The sequence below is a fragment of the Nasonia vitripennis genome, assembly GCF_009193385.2.
Source record: "Nasonia vitripennis strain AsymCx chromosome 4 unlocalized genomic scaffold, Nvit_psr_1.1 chr4_random0010, whole genome shotgun sequence".
Taxonomy (NCBI): domain Eukaryota; kingdom Metazoa; phylum Arthropoda; class Insecta; order Hymenoptera; family Pteromalidae; genus Nasonia; species Nasonia vitripennis.
The window spans coordinates 1,068,792-1,092,479 of NW_022279646.1; the positions used below are offsets into that span (position 1 = coordinate 1,068,792).

General features: G+C 38.0%; 1 protein-coding gene across 7 annotated transcripts in view; it reads left to right on the forward strand.

Annotated features, from left to right (window-relative positions):
* The window catches only part of LOC100119221 (multiple ankyrin repeats single KH domain), a 490,846-nt gene that overhangs the window by 368,222 nt on the left and 98,936 nt on the right, over positions 1 to 23,688 (forward strand). For 6 of the 7 annotated variants that reach the window (XM_031930209.2, XM_031930213.2, XM_031930215.2 and 3 more), the window contains 2 exons: positions 10,415 to 10,600; positions 20,816 to 21,010. In XM_031930209.2, coding sequence (XP_031786069.1) covers positions 10,415 to 10,600; positions 20,816 to 21,010 — 381 coding nt within the window. The remainder of the gene's footprint in view (positions 1 to 10,414; positions 10,601 to 20,815; positions 21,011 to 23,688) is intronic. The other variant, XM_031930211.2, reaches the window with a different exon arrangement.

A 23,688-nucleotide genomic window follows, 5' to 3' on the forward strand; every position in this document is an offset into this window, starting at 1 on the left:
CGGCAACCGGGAAAGTTAGCTAAGTGCAGGGAATCATGCGAACGATTCTCGAGATCGACAGTCACGCACATCCGATTGATTTTAAGGTGGTGACGGATCTCGATCATGACGTTATACTAGGCATGGATTTCTGCGAGACTTTCGATTTAGATACACGATTAGGTCGGAAATTATGGCGTGTTTTTGAGGGCCCGTGGCATGCGTATATGCGTTACGAGAACGCAAAGAGAGAGAGAGAGAGAAGGCAGTGATTTTTGCAGAGTGTGCAGGAATTCGCGAGTTAGAGCAGACTGAGCGTGAAAGAGTCGAAGAACTTGTAGATCGAGTGTTAGCCGACCAACCGAGTGGCATCGGTCTAACACATTTAGCAGAACATCACATTGTCGTGACGAATTTTTGGCCGATTAGGCATAAGTTCCGCCGCAGATCGCCGATGATGATGCAAGTAGCTACGGATGGAGTGGAGAGGATGTTTAATGAGGGGATTATCGAGCGTTGTGCGAGTGATTATACGAGTGCGCCGGTTATGATAGCCAAAGAAGATGGAACGTATAGGTTCTGCGTGGATTATCGCGATCTTAATAAGGTAACGAGAAAAGACGCGTATCCCATGAAAAATATGGATTCAATCTTAAATCGGCTACGAAACGCGCATTATCTGTTCAAAATCGATTTGAAGCAGGCGTATTTTCAAATTCCGCTCGCGAAAGAAAGTCGAAAATATCCGGCGTTTGCTGTACCGGGCTCGGGCCTATGGCAGTTTAAACGCATGCCATTTGGCCTGAGTAACGCGCCGATGACACTGCAATGGTTGCTGGACGTGTTATTCGGACCGGAATATGAGCCGCACGTATTTAAATAATTTTAACGATCTGATAATCGCGACGGAAACGTTAGAAGAGCACTTATATTGGACTGAGAAGGTGTTGCAGAGGTTGAATAGCGCATGGTTAGTAGTGAATAAGAAGTGTGATTTTTGTTGTCCGAGAGTGCGTTACTGAGGGTTTCTTTTGGATCGAAAAGGGTTGCGACCGGATCCGGAGAAAATTGCGCCGGTAGTCAATTATCCGGCTCCGAAGAACGTAAAAGCGCTACGAAGATTTTTTGGAATGGTCGGCTGGTACGCGCGGTTTATCGAGAAGGATTCGGAATTAAAAGTACCGTTAGCGAAACTCCTACGCAAGGGACAGAAATGGACCTAGGGAGAGGAGCAATAGACTTCGTTCGAGGCGTATAAAAAGTCCTTGACGGAGGCGCCGGTGCTCCCGAGACCGGACTTTTCGAAGCCGTTCACGTTACAGTGCGACACGAGTAATCATACAATCGCAGGCGTGTTGACGCAGGAGAAAGATGACGGAGAGCATCCGATCGTGTACGTGAGTCGAGTGTTGACAGCGGCCGAGAAGAATCATACAGTAACCGAGAAGGAGGCACTCGCGGTTCTGTGGGAATTAAAAAGCTGCGACCGTATTTAGAGGGTTATCCGTTTCGCGTGATCACAGATCACAGCGCGCTTAAGTGGCTACGTAATTTGAAGGATCCGACGGGCAGCCTCGCGCGCTGGGCGATAGAAATGCAACAGTGGGACTTCGAAATTATACACCGTAAGGGCGCGCTGAATCATTTTTCCGATGCGTTATCGCGTGCTACGGAACAGGAGGAGGAGGAAGTTGCGGGATTTTCAGAGGTGCTTGATCTGAAGTATTTGCAGATGATGAAAGACGTGTTGCAATTTCCGAAAAAATATCAGAATTGGAAGGTAGAGGACGGATGTTTGTATCGGTATAGAAACGAGCCGTTCTTAGATCCGGTCGTAGACCGTGAAGAAGGGTGGCGTCTCGTCGTCCCCGATGAATGCAAGGAACGGGTGTTGCGCGAGGCGTACTGTACACCGTCAACCGGCCATCTTGAAGTCGAGAAAACATATGATAGGGTTGCGCGCGATTTTTACTGGAAGGGAGTATATCACGACGTGCACGCGTTCGTGCAGTCGTGCGAAACTTGTCAAATGTATAAGGTGCCACAAACCGGAAAGCAGGGGTTAATGGGTAAGAGAATAGTAGAGCGTTCGTGGGCCGTAGTAGCAGCTGATCTAATCGAATTTCCGCCAAGCAAATCTCAGCATAAATACCTAACCGTTTTTCAGGATTTATTCACGAGATGGATCGAGGTTAAGCCGTTGCGTAAGGCTGACGACAAATCGGTCGCGCGGGCGTTAGAGAAGTTAATTTTATTCAGGTGGGAGACGCCAGATTATTTCTTAACTGATAACGGAAAGCAATTCGACAATAAACACTTAAAGGATACGCTGCAGGAGTACGGAGTTAAGCATATAACACCGCCGCCGTACCATTCGCAGACGAATTCCATAGAGCGGAGTAATAGGACGTTAAAAACGATGACTGCGAGTTTCGTTAAGCAAGATCACCGAAATTGGGACGTACACGTGCATGAATTTAGGCATGTGGTGAATACAGCGGTGCAGGCGTCGACGAAAGTATCGCCCGCGTTCTTAAATTTCGGCCATCATCCGAGACAGGTAGCTAGTTTGCCTCGCGAAGTCGAGGGCAAACTGCCTGTCGCGAAAATCGACCCATCGGTCTGGATTGAGAGGATGAAGAGGTTAGATGCACTGCGAGATTTAGTTGCGTCGTGCGAAGGGGCATGTTCTGTCAGACGCGGCAAAGAAGTTCTCCGCGAAGTTTGCACCGAAGTATGAAGAGCCGTACGAGATAATCGAAGTTCTTTCGCCGACGGTTTACGTCTTGGGAAACGGGAGCGGACCAAGTAGACGGATCGCGAAGGTGGACGTAACGGAGTTAAAACGTCACATTCCCCCTAGGAAGTGGTAGTTACTAGCTCGTCTCTGAATCTTTTTACCAGTTGCAGGTGGATTGGAGAAGATGCCGAGAGCTTGGCAGCGAAATGGAGAACGATTCGTGGGCCGTCACGTTCCTTTCCCGGAGTACCAGGAGCCGAGAGACGTCCGAATGCCGCCAACTCCAACCATGGCTAAGGAGCCGCCCTTCCGGATGCCACCTGACCAGGCCACCCAGGGCGAGAGCAACGCAGAGAGAGCCTTGCCGGAGGCCCTGGGATTGCATCCGAGGGATCAGCACCAGTCAACGGCGGAGAGTTGAGCGCTGCTCCAATCGGAACAGAGGAAAGTCACAACAAGTAGTAGAGGAGAAGAAGGCCATAATCAGCATCTTGTCGGACGAGTATTTCCCGTCTAATCCTGACAAGAATGCCTGGTTTACTCCGGGGCTACCTAACCCGATAACAAAGCTGATGCAGTCGATCCAGCAGGGCGGAATTCTGCGATACCTGGTTCCGCTGCGTAGGCCAGCGATTGCGACAGTCGCTGGAGTTGTCGGAATCGACGGGGCGCTCGACGACACAACCGAAGAATCAACGGAAGAGAGAAGAGATGAAGAGAGAAGAGAACAAAGAAGAATCAACGAGATTGTAAACGTTGTAGATGTGGAGATGTCAGCAGAGGTCGAAATAAACGCGGAAGATGAAGCCCCCTTGCTCGCAGAGGAGCCGATGGATGCAGAGGAGACGCGCAGTCAAGACGAGGCGTGCGCAAGCTTGCAAGCTCTGAAGGAACTCGACGAGTATATCCTTCAGAAGGAATCGCCGGAGCAAGTGTAGAAGAAAAAGACTGTAGAGCTGCCCGCTATCGTCAACGACTTGGCGACGGGAGAGAAAACTCGCATCTTGAGAGTGTCACTGATGCAGCGTAACAGCAAGGGTTAACCCGCTAAGGCATGGTTGCCAGTCGATGTTGGCGCCAGCAGTGACGACGAACTAGCCTGGGATCGAGAAGGAGAAGAAAATTCAAGAGAGCCTCTTCGTCGATCGATCAGATCGGTGGTGATCATGCCGAAGGAGAGAGAACTCGGCAGTCATCGGTTGCCGGCGATGAAATCGTAGAAGAAGAAAAAGGAGAACCCTTGACGACTACTAACGAAAGAGGATTATTTTTGAAGGCAGCCATCTCCTCCAAGGTCGATTACGTCGCCACCTGGTCCGACGCGAAGACGTACCAACCAGGAGCAAATTCCTTGGGACGATTTCCGATCGGAACGAGAGAGAAGAGTTGAGGAGGATAGAGCTACGACAAGATCGCAGTTTCCGATCTAGAGGCGCAGTACATTGGCCGGTGATCTTCAGCCCGTACCGATCAATGCCCTGGTAGATCCACCTCTTTTCGCATGCTTTAATTGCTGGCAAGAAGGACACCGTGTGAGACAGTGCCCTCGACCAGTAACTTGAAGCAATTGCCGCAACTGTGGAAGGAATGGAGTGGAGGAAAGGACGTGCCCTCGCTGCAGTCAATTGTACGAGGCACACAAGACGGAGTTGAGGGAACGACGTTCTAGACACAGCAGCCGAGCCGATCATTCATCCGCGACAACCAGGATCAGAGGGGAGAGAGAGATTTCAGAGAACAAGATTTTCGAGAACAAGAGCGAAGAGAACAAGAGAGAAGAGAGCAAAAGAGAGCAGGATGAGAGACAAAGAGAGGCTGAAAGAGAGAGAAGAGACTTCTTGTTTCAAGAAGAAGCAAGGCTTAGAGAGATGCAGCGAGCACGAGAAGAAGCGAGACGAATGTAGGAGTTTCAGCAAGCTGCAGATCTCCGTAGAGTCTCAGAGGAGCAGAGTATGAGTGCGAGTGTGAGAGAGAGAGAGAGAGAGAGAGAGAGAGAGAGAGAGAGAGAGAGAGAGAGAGCGTGAGTGGAGAGCACGTGCGCCAATCGTCGAGCCGAGCCGAGCTTCGATAGGACCGCGCGCGAGGAGAATCGAGGGGTGGGAGAAGCGGGAGCGAGCGGTGAAGAGAGCGGTTTTCTCCCGTTCGCGCACTTTTTGTGTGACGCCCGAGCGGAACACACGCGCCGGAGAAATTTAAGTTAGAGTCTTTGTGAGATTTATTGTGGGGTGTAAAGTTTGAGGGTTATCGTGGGGACGTCTAGAAGAAGACGAAGGCGTCGAGGTGAAAACTAAGTAGGTACTCAGAGACGAGTTAGGAGATTCGCGGACGCGATCGTGAGAGGAGCGCGAATGCGAACGTGGTAGAGAGAGTGTGCTTGTGAGAGTGAGAAAACAAAGAGAGAGAACGAAGGAGAGAGAGAAGCGTGATCGCGGACGCGAGGATATCTTCGAGCAGCAACCGCGTCGTCGAGGAAATTCGGCTTCGACCGCGACACCGTGGCTCGCGCGAGAGCGCGCCTTTGATCGGAGATTGCGACGCGACACACAGGATCGGAGGTGAACGCGAGAGAGTGTATGAGAGAGAGAGAGAGAGAGAGAGAGAGAGAGAGAGAGAGAGAGAGAGAGAGAGAGAGAGAGAGTGAATGCGTAGAGATTTTGTAACGGATCGGAGGACGAGTGAGAGAATAAAGTGCTGTAGATAGAGAACTCGAGAGTTATAATTTCAGATTACCCCCTTGCAAACGCGAGCGAGGAAGAGAGGATTCGGCGGAAATCTCCTCCGAGAAAACGCAGAGAAAACGTATAAAAAATTAGTTGTACGGGCCTTCGGGCCTCGTGGGAGACTTTCAAATTTCCCTCAGTTTGGCCATGTCACAAAGCATTGATTTAATCATGCATATTAATATTAGAAGCATGAATGCTAATTTCGACAAATTAAAAATACTTATAGAAAGTTCAATAAACAAACCGTTAGTAATCATTTGGATTGAAACATTTGAGCAATTTAACCATAATATTTATGAATTACGAGATTCAAACTATGAATATTAGACCTACTATAATTATAGTTTTTTTTTATCTGGAGATTCGGAGAAATGCTTGATGCACCATGTCAAAAGTCGTGCGAGACTCCCCGTGTGTTGGACTCTCCTGACGCGGGACTATCGCCAGGCATACCCACTAAAACACCACCTCTTATAGCCAGGCAAGCCTGAATATCTCTTCTGTGAGGTATTGGCAAAGGGAGTCTCTCCTATCTTCGTGGGGATTGTGTGTCGTCCATCTCATGCTCCATTCTTCCAAGGCTCTAACTTCATAGATCAATTATCAACCCACATGCACAACTATTCCACGAAGGTCATAATGGGAGACTTCAACTTTGACCAACTTTCTTCATCCAACTTTCTGAAGATGCCAAGTTCATCAAGGTCAAGTTCATTGATGAAAACTCCCTTTCCCTATGATGCCACGCACCACAAACAGGGTTCTGATACCTGTCTTGAATTGTGTTTAATCGACGAGCAGGATCGCCTGCTGTCATACTGGAAGACAAACTCACCTTTCATCAACGGACATGACCTTATCACGGCCACTCTCGACGTACAGATACGTACCTAACACATACTCTTACAGAAACTTTAAGGGAATCAGCGCCGAGAAGCTAAGGGACTTTCTTAGCGTATGTCACTGGTCATCCCTCACCTCTTCATCACTCGACGAATGCATATCTACACTTAACGCTAGCCTGACTAACGCCATCAATCATCTCGACCCATTACGGACTGTGACACCAAGAAGACAGCGTCACCCGTGGTTCACCACGGTTCTTCGTGACCTTGTATCTGAGAGATTAGATTTTTTTTTAGATTAGATTAGATTTATTTGCTGTACAATGTGTTGTAGAATACTTGTATATACAGATACATAATTTAAAGTTTAATTTGATTGAGGATATGTGTGTAGGTGTGCTTGAAGGTGTGTGTGTGTGTATGTGTTTGTAGTTTTGTTTAATGATGGTGATGTATGAGACTGTATGAGAGGTAAGTGCTTTGTTTGCTATGAGGATGATTACGAATTACGAATTTTAAGAGAGATAGACTTTACAGGCGTTTCAGGGACTCCAGGCTCGATTCGGATCTCCGCCAATGCTCATAAACAAGTCGAGGAAGCCAGGCTGAATTATTACTATTCACGCCTGTCGACCTTGACTGATGTTGCCGAGATCTGGAGAGAGCTGGTGAAACTTGGAATTTCTGCCACCAAGGCCCCTTCACCATCTTGTTTTAGCACATATGAACTCAACAAGCATTTCAGCTCGATCTCCAATGATCCGTTAGCTCCTGCTGTTGAGGATTATCTTCTCACCCTCGAAAGTCTTGACCTCCCGGAGCATTTCGAGTTCAGCACCATAACGGAATCGGATGTGTTGGCTGCAGTATCGCACTTCGACACTCAGGCCAGGGGAAGCGACGGAATCCCTCAGATTGTCATCTCAAAAGCATTGCCAGTTCTCGCTCCCCTACTAAGTCATATTTTCAACCTGTCTCTGAGCGAACCCTGTTTCCCATCTGCCTTGAAATTGTCGCTTGTGCGTGCAATCAACAAAGTCAGTTCACCAACAGCCCTGACTGACTACCATCCGATTTCACTTCTCTGCTTTCTCTCCAAGGCCCTGGAGTGGCTGGTGCACAGGCAAGTCTCACAATACCTTGAATCAAGACTCTTACTAGACAACTTTCAAACAGGCTTCCGCACTGGCCACAACACTCAGTCTAGCGTAATTAAGCTAACTGATGATGTCAGCGTCGGGATAAACAAAAAGAAAGTGACACTTCTCCTCTTCTTTAACTTTAGCAAGGCGTTTGACACTAAAACTAAAGCAATTGTCCTGGGCTCCCCTTACTACATAAATTTACTTCCCTTAACAGCTAACACTTTCATTAATATCGGGGGTCCGTCATTCATTCATTAATATCGGTAACCGTGTCCAGGTCAGCTTTGAATCCTCTGTGCGTAATCTGGGATTGGTGCTTAACTCTAAACCCACGTGGAAGGAGCACGTTACATAAGTGTGTAAGCGCGCTCACTCGCTAATGTACAGGCTCTACTTTTTCAGAAAGAGTACCAATCTCAGGTTGCGCAAACATCTTGTGCAAGCGCTCCTATTTCCGATCATCGACTACTGTTTTCTTGGATACTGTGACCTGACGCAGGAACTCGACTTAAAACTACAGAGACTCGTGAATAAGGCTCGTGAAGGCTCTCTCTCTCTCCCTCTCTCTCTCTCTCTCCCTCTCTCTCTCTCTCTACCGGCCGTCGCAGCGCAGCGGTACTTATACCGTTACTAGTTAGCCGCGGTGCTCAACTTGTTACAATATATATTTAAGGGGACACAACACCTTTATATCCTGAAAACAAAAGAATTATAAGTTAAAATGACAAAATTAAAGTAAATCATTTAACATTTTTTCTAGTGATATATAGTATAAATTCCTTTAACTTAACCGTGCTAAATCCTTAATTATCCCTGCTGGTCCATTGTGGCACTCGGTGCAATGTTTTGTGAATTTTTTCACTGTCCGTAGGATTCCAAGTGTACAAATGCTGCTTTTCGGCTTAAATTCCAGAAGGATACTTTGTACACCTGTAGTTTTTGTATGAATGCAGGGATTTTAACTTGAATGTTTAGAAAATGTTTTATGCACAAAAATGTAGCATAATAAGCGAAATAAAAAAAAATTAGTATTTTTATTGCCAAACCATTTTTAAGCATTCAAATCAAAACCATTGTATTTATACCAAAATTGCAGGAATAAAAAGTATTTTCCTTTAATCTGAGCCCAAGAGAACACCAAGTGCCACAATGGGCCAGCAGGGATAATTAAGGTTTTAGCACAATAAAGTTAAAGGTATTTATACTAAATATTACCAAAAAAATGTCTAATTAATTACTTTAATTTTGTCATTTTTACTCATAATTTCTTTTTTTAGTCTCGCACGAGCGTCTTACTAGATCACTTGCCATCATCAGAGGGATTTTTTCTCCTTACTCATTTAATTAATAAGAGTAATTTTGTGTGCTTTACAATGCTGTTTTGTTTATCGAAAATTTACCCATTTTGTAGAATCGTTCCAAAATTTTGAAAGTAGAAGCTGATTCGTTATCAGAAATTAAAAAAACACACAAGCTGATAGTTTCGTAACATTAGGAAGGTACTACTCAGCAAAAATATAATACAAATCTATAACATATTTCGAAAGTAAATAGTGAATATATTTGAATTTATGCGTTAACATTTGTTTTTATCTTAATTACATTATTCTATATAAATACATAAACACCCCCTAGTAGAAAAAAAATGTTATAAATTGTAATAAATTGTAATAAAACGTAAAATAGTATGAGAAAATGCACCCTTTTGTTGGATTTCGAACCTTTTTTCTCATACGTTTTTGTACACTTTCTTGCATTTTCAGATTTTTTACCTTTTTTTTCATTTTTTACATTTTATTACATTCTTTCACATTATTTCACCGCCTAATATAGTCAATATATTTTTTTAATTATTAATTTTATAATAAAATGTAAAAATGCATAAGAAATTGTAAGAAAAAGTAAAAGTGTGTAAGCAGAAGTAAAAAAATAAAAAAGTCGCCATTTTCTTATATAATATTACGCTTACAGACAATTTTTTACATTTTGTTATACTTTTTTACGTATTGTTACATTTGTCGTTTTAAAGAAGAGACCCCCATGAAATCCTGGATCAATGGATTTGTAATAAATTGTAATAAAACGTAACAAAATCTAATAAAATGTAGCAAACTGTAATAAAACGTAAAAAAGGTCCAAAATCCAACAAAAACGTACAAAATGGTATGATTTGTTACATTTTCTTATATTTTATTACACTTTATTACATTTTTTATTTCCACTAGGGCCTAAATTATTTTATTGTGGTTCAGCTTGAGGTACTTGTTTAAAATATTCTTATAGTTTGGGCAGCAGTCCTAAAGTCAAAAAAGTCAATTTTACTACAGGACATGTTGAAGCCGATTTTGTTCGAGATATGGCATAATCGTTTATTTGCAAATTGAAAAATACCTCCAAATTATATGCATCATACGATCTTTGCGCGGAATCATTTGACGTGGCCACGTATCCATTCATTAAAATCGTGACAATACTTACTGCATAAACCTAAAATAATGATATTTTTTCAAACACTTTGATTAAGTAACTCAAATATTTCGAGTAACTCGAAAAGTTTTAGTAGCACTATCACTTCGAAGTACTTGGTACTCGTCGGATCAAATCCTTCAGTTAAAAAAATTATTAAAATTGGTTGGATCGTTCTAAACTTATGCCAAAACAATTTGATTAAATAATAATCTAATTTGCAGATAAACGCGATAAATTTTTTTTAGAGGTTTTGTTCATAAATTTAAAAGTGGCATTTATCTCAACTTTTTATGGAATATCTTATTTAAGGAAAAACTTATAATTTCATTATATTTATATATTCAAAAGTTATTGAGCTTTAAAGGGGGGGGGGGTTTCAATATACTAGATATGTGGCTCCGTAACTTCCGTAAAAATGCACTTTGAGGGAAATCCTGTAATGGGACCATCAAAGGATTATTATTGCATAATGAACATCAATTCAGGAAAAATAATTTGCAATAATGTGTTTAGACATCCAGCTGACAGAGAAGATTTTGAAGCCACCGGAAATGAAACGTATATATCAAAAGGGAAAAAGAATTGCAGTAATCTGTTAGAACTAGATGCATCAAATTCAAATGCATTTAAAATAAGCAGTCATACTAGTCCTAAACAATCTGGAAAACGTGAAGAAGGATGGAAAGAAGTTGTTCGAAAGTAAGGGATCTTATCTGTCTTTTTGCTATATCTAAAATAATAGTACATTATACAACAATGGACTAAAGTTATAGATTATTCCAGCGGGTGGGTTTACTGACCCGAGGGAATGATCGACTTGAGTCCCTTGTTGCGTATAGAACTTTATTCACGACTTAACTATGTAACCACGTTGTTGTCTTCAAAAGTGATGCCTATACATCCATTGTTTATACAAACTAATTTTTAATAATTTATAAATTTTCTAAGATTTTCAGTTTTTAATATTTTTTTCCAAAAGTTGAGAAACTTTTTAAATTATTAAAATTTGTATCCTCGATTTTGCGGGAATAAAGTCTTTATTTCCGCTAATGCGGAGTTTTCACAATATATGAGGGAATAAAAAGATACTTTAGTCCTTATTTTCAGAGAATGAAGTGGCTATTACATTCAGTCGTGAATGAAATATTTTAATTTTTATGTTAGTATCATAGAGTTGCATCCAATTTTTAAGCTAAAAGTATTTACCCTTGTCAATTTTATACATTTATTCATCATTAATTTAAAGTTATTATCTAGGTTTGTAATGAGAGTTCAAGATTTTTTGTTGAATTGTTAATAACTTTTATAGTTAGATTTATTTCTTAAATTGTTCAACAGCAGTATACTGTACATTTATACACTTCTAATTTTTTACGATTTCAATACAAAATATTTACTCTTTGCAATTGGTATCAAAGTAGTTGTTTATCCCTTTCACAATCAGAAACAATTTATAATAAATTCAGGAAAGAAGAAACTTTGATTCTGGTTAGAATTGTAACGAGGTTCGTTTTGGGTAAGCGCTATTAGTTGGGACGAACAATTGCGTGACACACTCGTTATGCTCGGACGTTAACCGCACGGTGCAGTACAAGACCTCGCTACGCTCGGGCGCTAACTACACGCCGTGTCATAATGGGCCGTTTAAGTCACATGTATCGTAATATACTATTTTGTAACACAAGCACGATTTTCGCGTTTTTTTTTACCTAAAATTAATGACAAAAGTAGTCGTTTTCCGACCGGCGGGCGTAAAAAAGCAGCAAAAGTACTTTTGCGCCCGCTACTCAGTTCATTGGCAAATCTTGTAAACTAGACAGACAGACAGACAGACAGACAGATTTGGTAAACAACTAAAATCGGTGGTAGTAGTAAAAGTTACTTAATACATAACGTCATGATTAATTATTTAATTTTAATGAATGTTCCGTTCATTACAATGGCCTGGACTGGTATTGCTGCTAATTTATTAATTAATGGAAAAACTATCCATAGTATTTTCAAATTACCATTAAATATTAATGAACAAACTACGTGTAATATTTGTCCTAATTCAAAATATTGTGAACATATTAAAAATGTAATAATTATAATTTAGGATAAAATATCAATGGTTTTAAAACATGCTTTTCAAGCAATTGATAAATGTAAAAATGACCTTCCTTTTGCAGGGAAAGTTATTGTAACATCTGGTGACTTTAGACAAACCCTGCCTATAGTACGGCATAAAAACAGAACAAAAATTCTTGAAACATGTGTAAAAAGAAGTTTTTTATCGTCAAAATTGTATCATTAAGTGCGCTATCAAAATCCAGATAATAAATTTAAAAATTTGTTACTTGCCATAGGTGAAAACAAAAATATGACTAAATATAAATTACAAAATAATAGAAGAGAAATACCAAAATAATTTATTTGTGAAAATGATTTAATGACAGAAATTTTTGGTCATAAAATTGATCGTAATGATTCGACATTAAAAAATAAAGTGATATTGTCACCTTTAGATTCTAATGTACTAAAAATAAATGAAAGTATAGTTGAAAGAATATATGGAGACCACTATATATACTATATTGATCATCGAATTTATACAGCAGTTGTTAATTCAAGCACAATCCTGTTTATGTAGGGCTAATTTATCCTGATCGGAAAAATAGTGCAGACATCGATGGCAAATGTATTTACGATGATATTTTTTTTTTCATATTTTATGTATTCTGATGCACGATTTGGATGATCAGAAGGGCGCAGCGCTGATAGTATAGCCCATTTAAATCATGCGTCATCAAAATTCTGTAAATCAACACAAGCTTTTTTCATTTAATAAATAATATATTTAGGTAAATCTATAAATGAACTTCCACGCACTGGATTATATTTATTTATATGTACACTTAAATTAAAAATTTTACATTCGTTGTCCACCACTGCTTTAAGTCAATTGTCGGTAAAATTGCATCAGCTTTTGTATTAAAATACCTAATATAAGTTACTTTTTTGTCGGTGTTTTTTATAATAAAGTCAACAGCTAATATAACGCTGCTATACTGTCGCTGTACAAACTTCTTGAATGTTCGGGCCTCGAAAGTGCATTTATTAACTTTTTCGTGCATATATGCGAATATCGTTTTAGTAACTTTTTGTGCATATATGCGAATATCGTTTTAGTAACTTTTTGTGCATATATGCGAATGCGTTTCGCGGTTACCGTTCATGTTGCCTACGTGCCCAAAGTCTCTGATGACGAGGTCAAAATATAGTGCGCGTCATAGATTTTTCTATCCACGTGACAAAATCGGCCTTGAATGCGGTGTCAAGAATGACCGACAATAGAGTCCAGGCAATGCCACGTACTTCTTGGTGCAAAAATGTTCAATTCACTTATATATGCTGTCCAGGTCTATAGGGTCACCGATGACGGGATCGAGATAGTGCGCTACATAGTTTTCATTGTCTAAGTATAAAAACTGATTCTAGACACCAAAAGCTATGAAGCGCACTACATTGACCCCGTTGTAACCTCCTGACTACGCTTAATTAAATAGACCGGAATGTAAAGATATTTGTAATGGCAAAAGCTGTAAAGAAGTTAGTACCCGCCTAACACTCTCGCTGTAAGTAAGTAAATACGAAACTTACTTACTTAAGGGTTTTTGTAAATAACTTTGAGTACGCTGAACTCTATTTAAAATACTAAACAGCTGATTTATTTAACTTTAATTTTACAGGAATAGATACTTTGTAAAAGTTTGAATTACAGAAATTTCGCGTGATAGGATTCAAATGTAAACATGAGGATTGAAATAATCACTCTGAGCAAGTGTAAATTTTTTATTTAATTTAAATCAAAAAATATCGCGTTCGCAAAAAATAATCATCTACTTATTCAATTCATTAAATAGCGGAGTCGCAGAAAGCTAGAAGGTATCAGGAAAGCACGAGGCCAAAAAGGTGGCGCCTAGCTGCGCTGGAGACTATAGACGCTGTTGCTGTGCAGGGGCGGGACTTCACCTCTCGTTGCTATGATTAGGCAGTGTTATGTCTCCGGAGCGGCACATACGGTCGGAGCATAGACTTATGTATACTGCCTGTGTGTATGTGGGTCTATACTCCGACTACCTTTAAACGGTTACCACCTTCCTTAGCCCTATGCTTCCTTAATGCCTGTAGGACGACAAACGATTCCGTTTATGAAGCTAAAACAAGTCGGTATATATCCCTTGCATTTGATCAGTTTGGCAGTGTACGTTGAATCGTTGCTCGCAGCACAACATATATGCGGTCAACAATAAATATCTCTGTTTGACAGTCCTATTATCTATTTCCTTAAACAAATATACTTATAATTTAAATGATGACAACGAAGTTCTCTCATGTATTTTTATTGGTATGACATGTTGTTTATCACAAGTTTAAATTCTGTCAATGTATGACCTTCGAAAATTGTGACTAGTGTACATTTATATTTTTTTTAGATGCCCTGATGAAACGTTGGCAAATAAATAGTGTTCAAATTTACACTTGCCGATTTTCGTTTCACATGTATAAGTAAGGTAGATCGAACGCATATAAAAAATGATTTGGTTGCATTTTACAAATCGACTCATAACCGACGCAGGCACACTGAAGCACATTCAGGCTGCGATGAATGTTCAAGAAAGATGAGATTCAGCATTTCTTTAGTCATTCAAATTGTAGAAGTTTTTTGCTTATTTTTTTTCTTTACATTACCGGCGCAGCCTTTCGGCTTAGCTGCCGAGGGCCTTCCACCACCTCTGTGTGGAAGTAGTGTCCAATCCTATCTCTCTTTTTTACCTCACTATATCCCCTATCTATATTTTTCCTATATCCCATATCTATATTTTTTCCTATATTTTCCACCTTGAAAGACTTCTCCGGTGAGGACCATATTTTCAGACACACACCTTGCTGGTTAAGCCAACACTCTCTGCCCCCGAGAGGGCATCGGGTCCATCTCTCAGTGTAGCTGCCCCCAGAGAAGGTCCTGTATTAGACCAGCTCCACACCGGTGCTCACAAGGCCGGCGCTCCCTGTCTAATGGATCGGGTTGGCTACCTTAATTCCTGCCATGCCTTCAGTCCCTACCACTGTTTCGCATTCGCCCAGGCTTACGCCTGTGAAACAGGGAAAACTCGGAATTACACTGAAGGAGAATTCAGGGGAAAAACCTGCCTCGAAACAGCCGGGGTCTTGGGTACTTTTACCGTTGAAAGTAACTCAGAAAAAATCCGAGTGACTTCACCGGGAATCGAACCCACGACCCCTTGAGCGAACGTGTTTCGGGCGGCTAAGCGTGCGCCTTAACCAACTAAGCCACAGAGGCTCTACTAGTTTTTTTGCTTATTGTTAATAATATAAGTACATGACGTAAGACGTAACACCGCCTTCAGCGACCCCATGCACCTGGACACCATTCACGGCATATTTCTACATTCCCGTGTGCACTACCCGAACCCCACCTGAACAGGTTCTACAATTGATTCTTACACCTTGAAGTTAAGGAGTGCAAAGAGCTCTTTCTAGGCATTATTATTAACGTTGTAAAAGTAGAATAAACGACTTATTATACCTTGTGGATAATCTGCCGAGAATGCTATAACAAAATGCTCATCTCTTGCATGCAAATCTCTTATGGAGTTCCTGCCAAAATTTGAAACCCAGAATCTACTGATGTTTGAAAAATATCGCCGGTTTCTACTAATAAACCCGGAAAATTTCCTAACAGGGATAGCTGTATTGCATATGCTGAATTAACAATAATCGAACAGTATATTGTATACCAAGGGCGCAAAGTGGGCTTTTTAAAAAACTTCAGTAGGATCTACACAACTACTCGAGTAGAGAGAAATATGAGCGTCGGAAGGTTGAAACTCGCCCGTCCCCATCAGATCGCCGCGGCTTCTCTCCCTCCACTCTATCGGGTTTGGACATGCAGAGTATAGCAGACGTGGTGCATACCACGCTTTTTGTAACGTGTGTATGGGTTTTCGCGTTTTTCATGACTATAAAGCGGAAAATTTCGAAATTTAAAAAAATCACGACTGATGACTTTATTGCAAAAAAAAATAATAGTTAAAACTATTACATATACTTAGGGACAATGTAAAAAATAAAACAATTTGTGTATATAATGAATAAATAAATTAAGAAATATGTATCTTAAGCATAATAAGTCGAGAATGATATTTTTTCGGAACAGTCTAGCAAGGAAAGGTACCCAACCCGAACTCACCGATTTTGATGATTTTCATATATGTTGTAGAACATAAAAAAATAAGAGACACGTATTTTTTTTTATCGGCTAATTTTCACTTTTAAGGGGTAAAAACCTCCCCTAAAGTTAACCCCCAAAAAGCGTTTTTTTTTTAAATATCTCGGCTTAAAATTAATATTTTTCAATGAAACAAATTGGAGGTTATTTCTTACAAAAAGAGCAAGTATTTCATGGTGATTTGAAGAGTAAGGGTAGCATCCCCTATTTTTTAGGGGTTGAAAACATATATTTTTTGGCATAATTTTATAATAAAAATGTTTAAACCGACTAAAAAAAATTGGAAAAAATGTTTAAACATCCTTAATAACAAAATTTAGTTGACGTCTTTCGGTGTTTTCATAAATATTATCTCTAAGGGGGTAAACCACCCCTAACACAAAATAACTGTAAATATGTAATTCAATACATAATATTTCGTAGAAAGTTTGTATATAAGGGTTTTCGAGATCGCTCTTTGCAAATCTGATATCAGATTTTGAAAATTCAAAATGGCGGAACCAATGTGGTGGACGAAAATGTCGAAAAAAAATTTTAACTTTCATAAAAACTTGTTATAAATGTGTGATCTTTGTAGCCTGTACATGTGAACTAAAGAGCCTTAAACCCTAAACCCCTAAAGAACAAATAGGCTAAATGGTTGTGCTTTTTAACCAAACCACCTCAAATTCCTAAATTTGTAAACAAGAAAATTCTGTGTGTGAAGCAGTTTTATAATTTCCGTAGAAATTGTTATCAGAATGTTATTGAAATTCATTTATTGTAAATTCAACTTATAATGTATTTTTGTTTATAATATTAGAGTATAATAATAATCTACAATCTTTTATCTTTTGCCATAGTGCATTTTTTGTATTGAGCATAAAATATATTATTTTACGATGTTTTTACAATAATGGTAGTCCTCATAAAAGTGTTTAAAGCACAATGCTTTTTTGCACCAACCACATCGTACAATTGCAATGTTTGTGCACCCTTCTATTTCACAATGTGTTGCACAAGACTTTCCAAAACTGAAATCTATAGGATTATCAAATTTATCTGGTTTTTCATTGACGTAACCGCTTTTATACCAGGAATATTTAAACAAATCTATATATCTCGGTGAAGACAGTTGGTTGTGAACCAATGATTGAAGTTTAATTATATTATTTCTCACATGTAAATTCATATCATGATCCATTAACATTACATTATCAGAAAATGTTCGGACAAAGTTTTTCCAAATACGGAATCCATAGACATCAAGTGGTTGTATTTTTCCTGTGGTTCCAGTTGGAATTTTTTTTATGTTAATAATTTTATTTTGTGGCATTGTTTCTTCTATAACTTTGTCACAATGACCACTCCAAGAATCAAGTAATAGTATTGAGTGATGGCCTACATAGGGATAAAATATTTTTTCCAACCAGATTTTGAAGTGATCTGCAATTAAACGACTTACTAATTAACTGATCAACGATATTACAATGTAAAAATTGTTATTAGTTCCCTTACTTGTTGTTAATTTTCCAGATTTGGATGCTTCCACGTACACGTTTTCTGGTCTAAATATGTTTTGTTCTACAATAGGGCCATACTTGCCACTTGGTTCCTTTAAAACAAGAAATAGCGGTGACAACAATTGTCCAGTAGCTGATATTAGTGGCTGTATAGTATAACTATGCGTTGTTGCTGAAATTGACTGTACCAGACATTGCACTTGCTTTTCTCCTTCTACTGCTAATGTTCTTCCAGAATGCATTTCTAGCTGAAATCCGCTCTGATCTGTATTATACAAATTTTCAAGTCCAATCCTTGGTATACACGATTTAACGTCATCGATAAATGCTTCAGCTTTAGCCGTAAGTTCTGCACTACTTTCTAGTGTTTTTCTTGTTATGAACTTATTTATTTTCCTAGAAACTATTCGGTGTGCTTGCTTAAATTTGAGTAACCAATGTTTAGAAGCTTTGAATCTAATATCATCAAAACCAATTTCTTTTTTAGCTTGTAAGGCCCATCGAATTATATCTTCATCATGGATAATTGAACCACTGTCGAGAGCTGCTTGAAAATTATCCAGGGTATACTGACAAATTTGTGCTACTTTTTCTCTATACGTGCCACCTTTATTAATTGAATGAGCCCAACGACGTAGCTGACTAATAGATGATACTTTTTTGAATCTGTTTTGCACTGTTTTGAGACTTAAATTTTGCTTCGTTTTGCTACTTCTCCAAAATTCTACAGCTCTTTTTTTGTATTCAAAATCTAGTTCTTCATTATCTGCTGTACATTGATTTGTTGGTGCTATATCCGGATCAGGAAAATGATGTTGCACTTCATCTTCAATTATTTCCGCATTATGGTCTTTATACTCTTCTTGAAAATCCAAAGAGTCATCAGTAATCATTTCTACATCGTTGAAATCATGTGTTGCATCTATGAAAATTTCTTTTATTTTTTCGGCCAACTCTGTTTCGTGATAATTCGTGACACTATCTGGTATGTTTAACGCTTGAAAGTATGCTAATAATAAGTTTAGAACGTTTAACGGATTAATTTTCATTTTTCAATCTAAAATGAAAACAAGCGGTAAAATTTATACAAGCTGTGTTTTTGCATGTAAGGCACGACTGCTACATTTCTACCAGAGTAAAACGAGTGAATGTAAATTGAATCAAATCATTAATTTATGCATTGGAGAAGAATTCTCGTTCCACTTTGTGATGTTCGGAAAACTCTATTTTTGGTTTTATTCAACTTTTATTCACTTTGAAATTGAATAATGTAAATCTATATAAAATCACTAAAGAAAATTTTCTACAACTGTATGATACCACTGACAAACAAAAAGACGTACTATTCGTACTTTCCGGCATCGAACTAGAATACCCACAAAACTCACTCACTGCCTAAAAAATAACACAGGCAGCTGAGGTAAACACTCGATGAAAACAATCTAAAAAAAGAACATACTGATTCGCACATATTGTCAACAACTTTTATGAGTGAAAGACATTTATCTGTGGAATTATCATTGAATGTACGATAACATTCATTAAACTAATGAATGCATATAAAATTCCCTTTCAATAACAACGCGTTCTTTAATTGCAAATGAAGTTCGAGTATTAATATTCTTTTATGTATTTTTACCAATAACAAAAATTATCATAGTAATATAATAATAATAATAATAAGAAGAAGAATAAGCATAATTGCAATAGCAATAATAACAGTAATACTGATAATAGCAATGATAATGAAAAATAATAATAATAATTAGAATAATATTTATTATTAAATTTAGATTTTTTGATAAATTCATTAAATCGTAGCAAATAGTATTATTATGGAATTCCAGACTGTAAATATTTTACTATAGATACAATAATCATTACTTCGAGAATTCATCTAAAAAACGTTTGGCTTACGAAATAATTGTAACAATGAAAAACTCCCAAGTTTGACAACATTAAATTTTATTACAAAACGCAAAAGAGTTTGATAAACTAATTTTATTAACCTATGTTTTTTCATTTGCAAAAAAGTGTGGACTTTTTGAATTTATAAAATTATATAATTATGCAATTTATGAAATACTTTATAATTTATGAAATTACTTTTGAAATTATGCTAATTTATAAAAGCAGAAAAATAAATAATCTTTGATTGAAACATAAAACGAGACGTTATTTGTTACATACAAAATGATAGAATAAAATATCGGTAATATGTCTATACTCGTGTCTACGGTAAAGCATAGGCCTTCGGCTGGTCTGGAGGTTAGGGGTTTGGAGTCGTTTGGTTAAAAAGCACAACCATTTAGCCTATTTGTTCTTTAGGGGTTTAGGGTTTAAGGCTCTTTAGTTCACATGTACAGGCTACAAAGATCACACATTTATAACAAGTTTTTTTGAAAGTTAAAATTTTTTTTCGACATTTTCGTCCACCACATTGGTTCCGCCATTTTGAATTTTCAAAATCTGATATCAGATTTGCAAAGAGCGATCTCGAAAACCCTTATATACAAACTTTCTACGAAATATTATGTATTGAATTACATATTTACAGTTATTTTGTGTTAGGGGTGGTTTACCCCCTTAGAGATAATATTTATGAAAACACCGAAAGACGTCAACTAAATTTTGTTATTAAGGATGTTTAAACATTTTTTCCAATTTTTTTTAGTCGGTTTAAACATTTTTATTATAAAATTATGCCAAAAAATATATGTTTTCAACCCCTAAAAAATAGGGGATGCTACCCTTACTCTTCAAATCACCATGAAATACTTGCTCTTTTTGTAAGAAATAACCTCCAATTTGTTTCATTGAAAAATATTAATTTTAAGCCGAGATATTTAAAAAAAAACGCTTTTTGGGGGTTAACTTTAGGGGAGGTTTTTACCCCTTAAAAGTGAAAATTAGCCGATAAAAAAAAATACGTGTCTCTTATTTTTTTATGTTCTACAACATATATGAAAATCATCAAAATCGGTGAGTTCGGGTTGGGTACCTTTCCTTGTAAGTGTTCTATGACCTGCATGTGCACCACGTACCTACAAGGTGGAACCGTTTTTGTAAGTCATTTAATTGTTTTCTTTTTCACTTTATTATCTTAAACATTTTCAGGGGTCAAACTGATGATTCTGGAAAATTCATGAATTCTCCATTTCGCTCAAAAAAAGTCGCTGTTCCACCCAATGCTATTAGCAGAGTAATAGGTAGAGGAGGCAGCAATATTAACACGATTCGCGCAGCAACTGGAGCACATATTGAAGTAGAAAAACAAAGTAAATCACAAGGAGAACGAATAATTACTATCAAGTGAGTAGAATACAATTTTTGTAATTCTTAAGCGTATATACGTAACAGTATATTGTGTACCAAAGGCGTAAGTAGGCTTATTTAGACCAAGTGTGGAGATTGCAGTATAAGTCGAAACGAGTAGCCGAAGCCTAAGGTGAGGGTTTTTATGAGCTGCAGACGAGCGAGCAAAATAGATTCTTTTGCCCACTTCCTTTAGGTTGCCCAAAAAATGTCACGTTAGGACCGCTTTTTAGATCTAAACAACGTGTGAATCGCGCATGTGTTACAAAAATGTTATTATAGTTAATTCTATCTTAACCTTGCTAAAAGTAAATAATTGGATTAAATAAACGATTCCGCCAAAAATCCGTTAAAATAGTATTAAAATAGAAAACAAATTGACTAAAACATAATTTTCACGATTAAGCAGTAGTTTAGAATAACTGGATGATTTTGCATAATAATTTTGGCGAAAGAGTATTTTGTAGAATGTACTTTGCCTACGGTGCGCAACATAATATAACAAGAGGGAGATCCTGCCACCTATAATATATCGAAAGGCATTTTTATAGATATAGAATAAAGGTAAAATGTTGGCAACTATAAGTTATGGCCTCATCCTTACAAATTTGTTTTTATTTATTTATTCCAGAAAATGTATAAGGTATGAGGTGCATACCTGTAATCCTGCTGAGGTACACGTAGGTACCTGTTAGCAGGCCTGGTTACAAAAAAGAAAATACAAGACAAAAACTTAAAATTAAAACTTAAAACTATTTATATACATTTACTTTAGTTCTTGTAACAAAATTAGTTGCGCACGCGCCGCAATAACAAGTTTATAATTCTATACTTTAACAGTTATATTTTATCCAAGCTTTAATAACTCTCTTTTGCGAGTATTTTTCCATATTCAACGCTTTCAGAACACTTGGGAGCTCATTGATAATACTTTTGTTTCTAGTAACACTATCTGATGCTAAATATTTGTCTTTAAGATCATTGTAATGTGATTTCATAGATTCTAGGGCGAAAAGTTGTCCTATATTTAATGGATTTTTATTCACTAGGAATAGTATATTACGATACGTGTGACTTAAATGATTCTTCTTTACACGGCGCAGTTAGCACCCGAGCGTAGCGAGGGCGCTAAACGCCGTGTAAAACTGAACCATTTAAGTCAAAAGCATCGTATAAAATTTTATAGCACAGACTGCTAAAATCGCAAGTCTTGCCTATTCGTAACTAAAGTAGTCCTTACTTGCTACGTGAGGTTAGCGCATGAGCACGGTGCAAAAAAGGACTACTTTAGTCACAGATAGGCGTGACTTAACAGCGGATTTTAGCCACACTGTGCTATAAATTATTTTTATTGACAAGTTTTAAAATTTTGTTCTGAAGCTTTTGTAATTTGTCTCGACTATTGCTATAGGCTCCACCCCAAGCTATGATATCATAGCTCATAACACTATGGAAGAAAGCGTAATAGATCATTCTGAGCGTCTCTATGGGCATGTATTTAGAAATTTTTATAAAAATATATACTAGGTATTTAGTTTTCTCAATCATATATTGAATATGGCTGTCCCACTTTAGATTGCTGTCAAAGACAATCCCTAGATATGTAATATTTTCTACTCTAGTTACATTTTTATCAAAAATTTTGACATTTATTTGAGCTGGAACGCTTCCAATACTACTTCCAAATGTCATGCACACAGTTTTTCCTACATTTAATGACAACTTGTTTACAGCCAGCCACTCGGCTATCACAGATAAAAACTTGTTCATGCTAACTTGGGTTTCGAACCAATCAATTCCAGAGGCTACGTTAATGTACATAATGAAAAGCAGCGGCCCCAAGATCGTTCCTTGAGGGAGACCAGTGTTAACTACTAAGCTATCACTCTCAGTACCATCTAATTTGACTACTTGGTGTCTCTTACTTAGATAGCTGGATAGGAGATCCAACGCTTGACCCCTGATTTCAATACGATATAATTTTGCAAGTAGTATACTGTGATCTATAGTATCAAACGCTTTTGCCAAGTCTAGGAAAGTTATTATCGTAGGTTTACTCTTATCAAGATTGTTATACAGTACGTTAGTGATATAATTCAGCGCATCTTTTGTATGAATCCCTCTCTTCAAACCAAATTGTTGCTTTGATATTATATTGCAGTGTTCAATAAAATCATGTATTCTATTGTATATAATTCGCTTAAACATTTTTGCAACATTGGATATAAGAGATATAGGTCGATAGTTCGTGATTTTATTTGTTTCGCCTGATTTATAGACCAGCACTACTTCAGCCCTTTTTAGGGCATCCGTCCATATCGCTTTTTCAATACACTTGTTGAAAGTATGGGTCAGAGGACCTGCTATATGGTTACATAGCAGTTTTAAAGATTTTGCATTTACCTTATCAACTCCCTCATTTTTCAGTTTCAGTGTATTGATTATGCTTATTATTTCCGCTTACTTGTTGGCTTAATAAAAATCGAAAGAGGATTCATGGCCGGGAGCTTAAGTTCACTATTTACTGGTTTAACGATACTTTCACTCAGATTCCTACCTATTTCACAAAAAAAGAATTCATGTTTTGTGCAATTTGGAATTTGTCCGTAATTTTTTGATCATTTATCTTTATATGATTTATGGCATCATTTGATTTTTCAACTTTTCCGATTTTC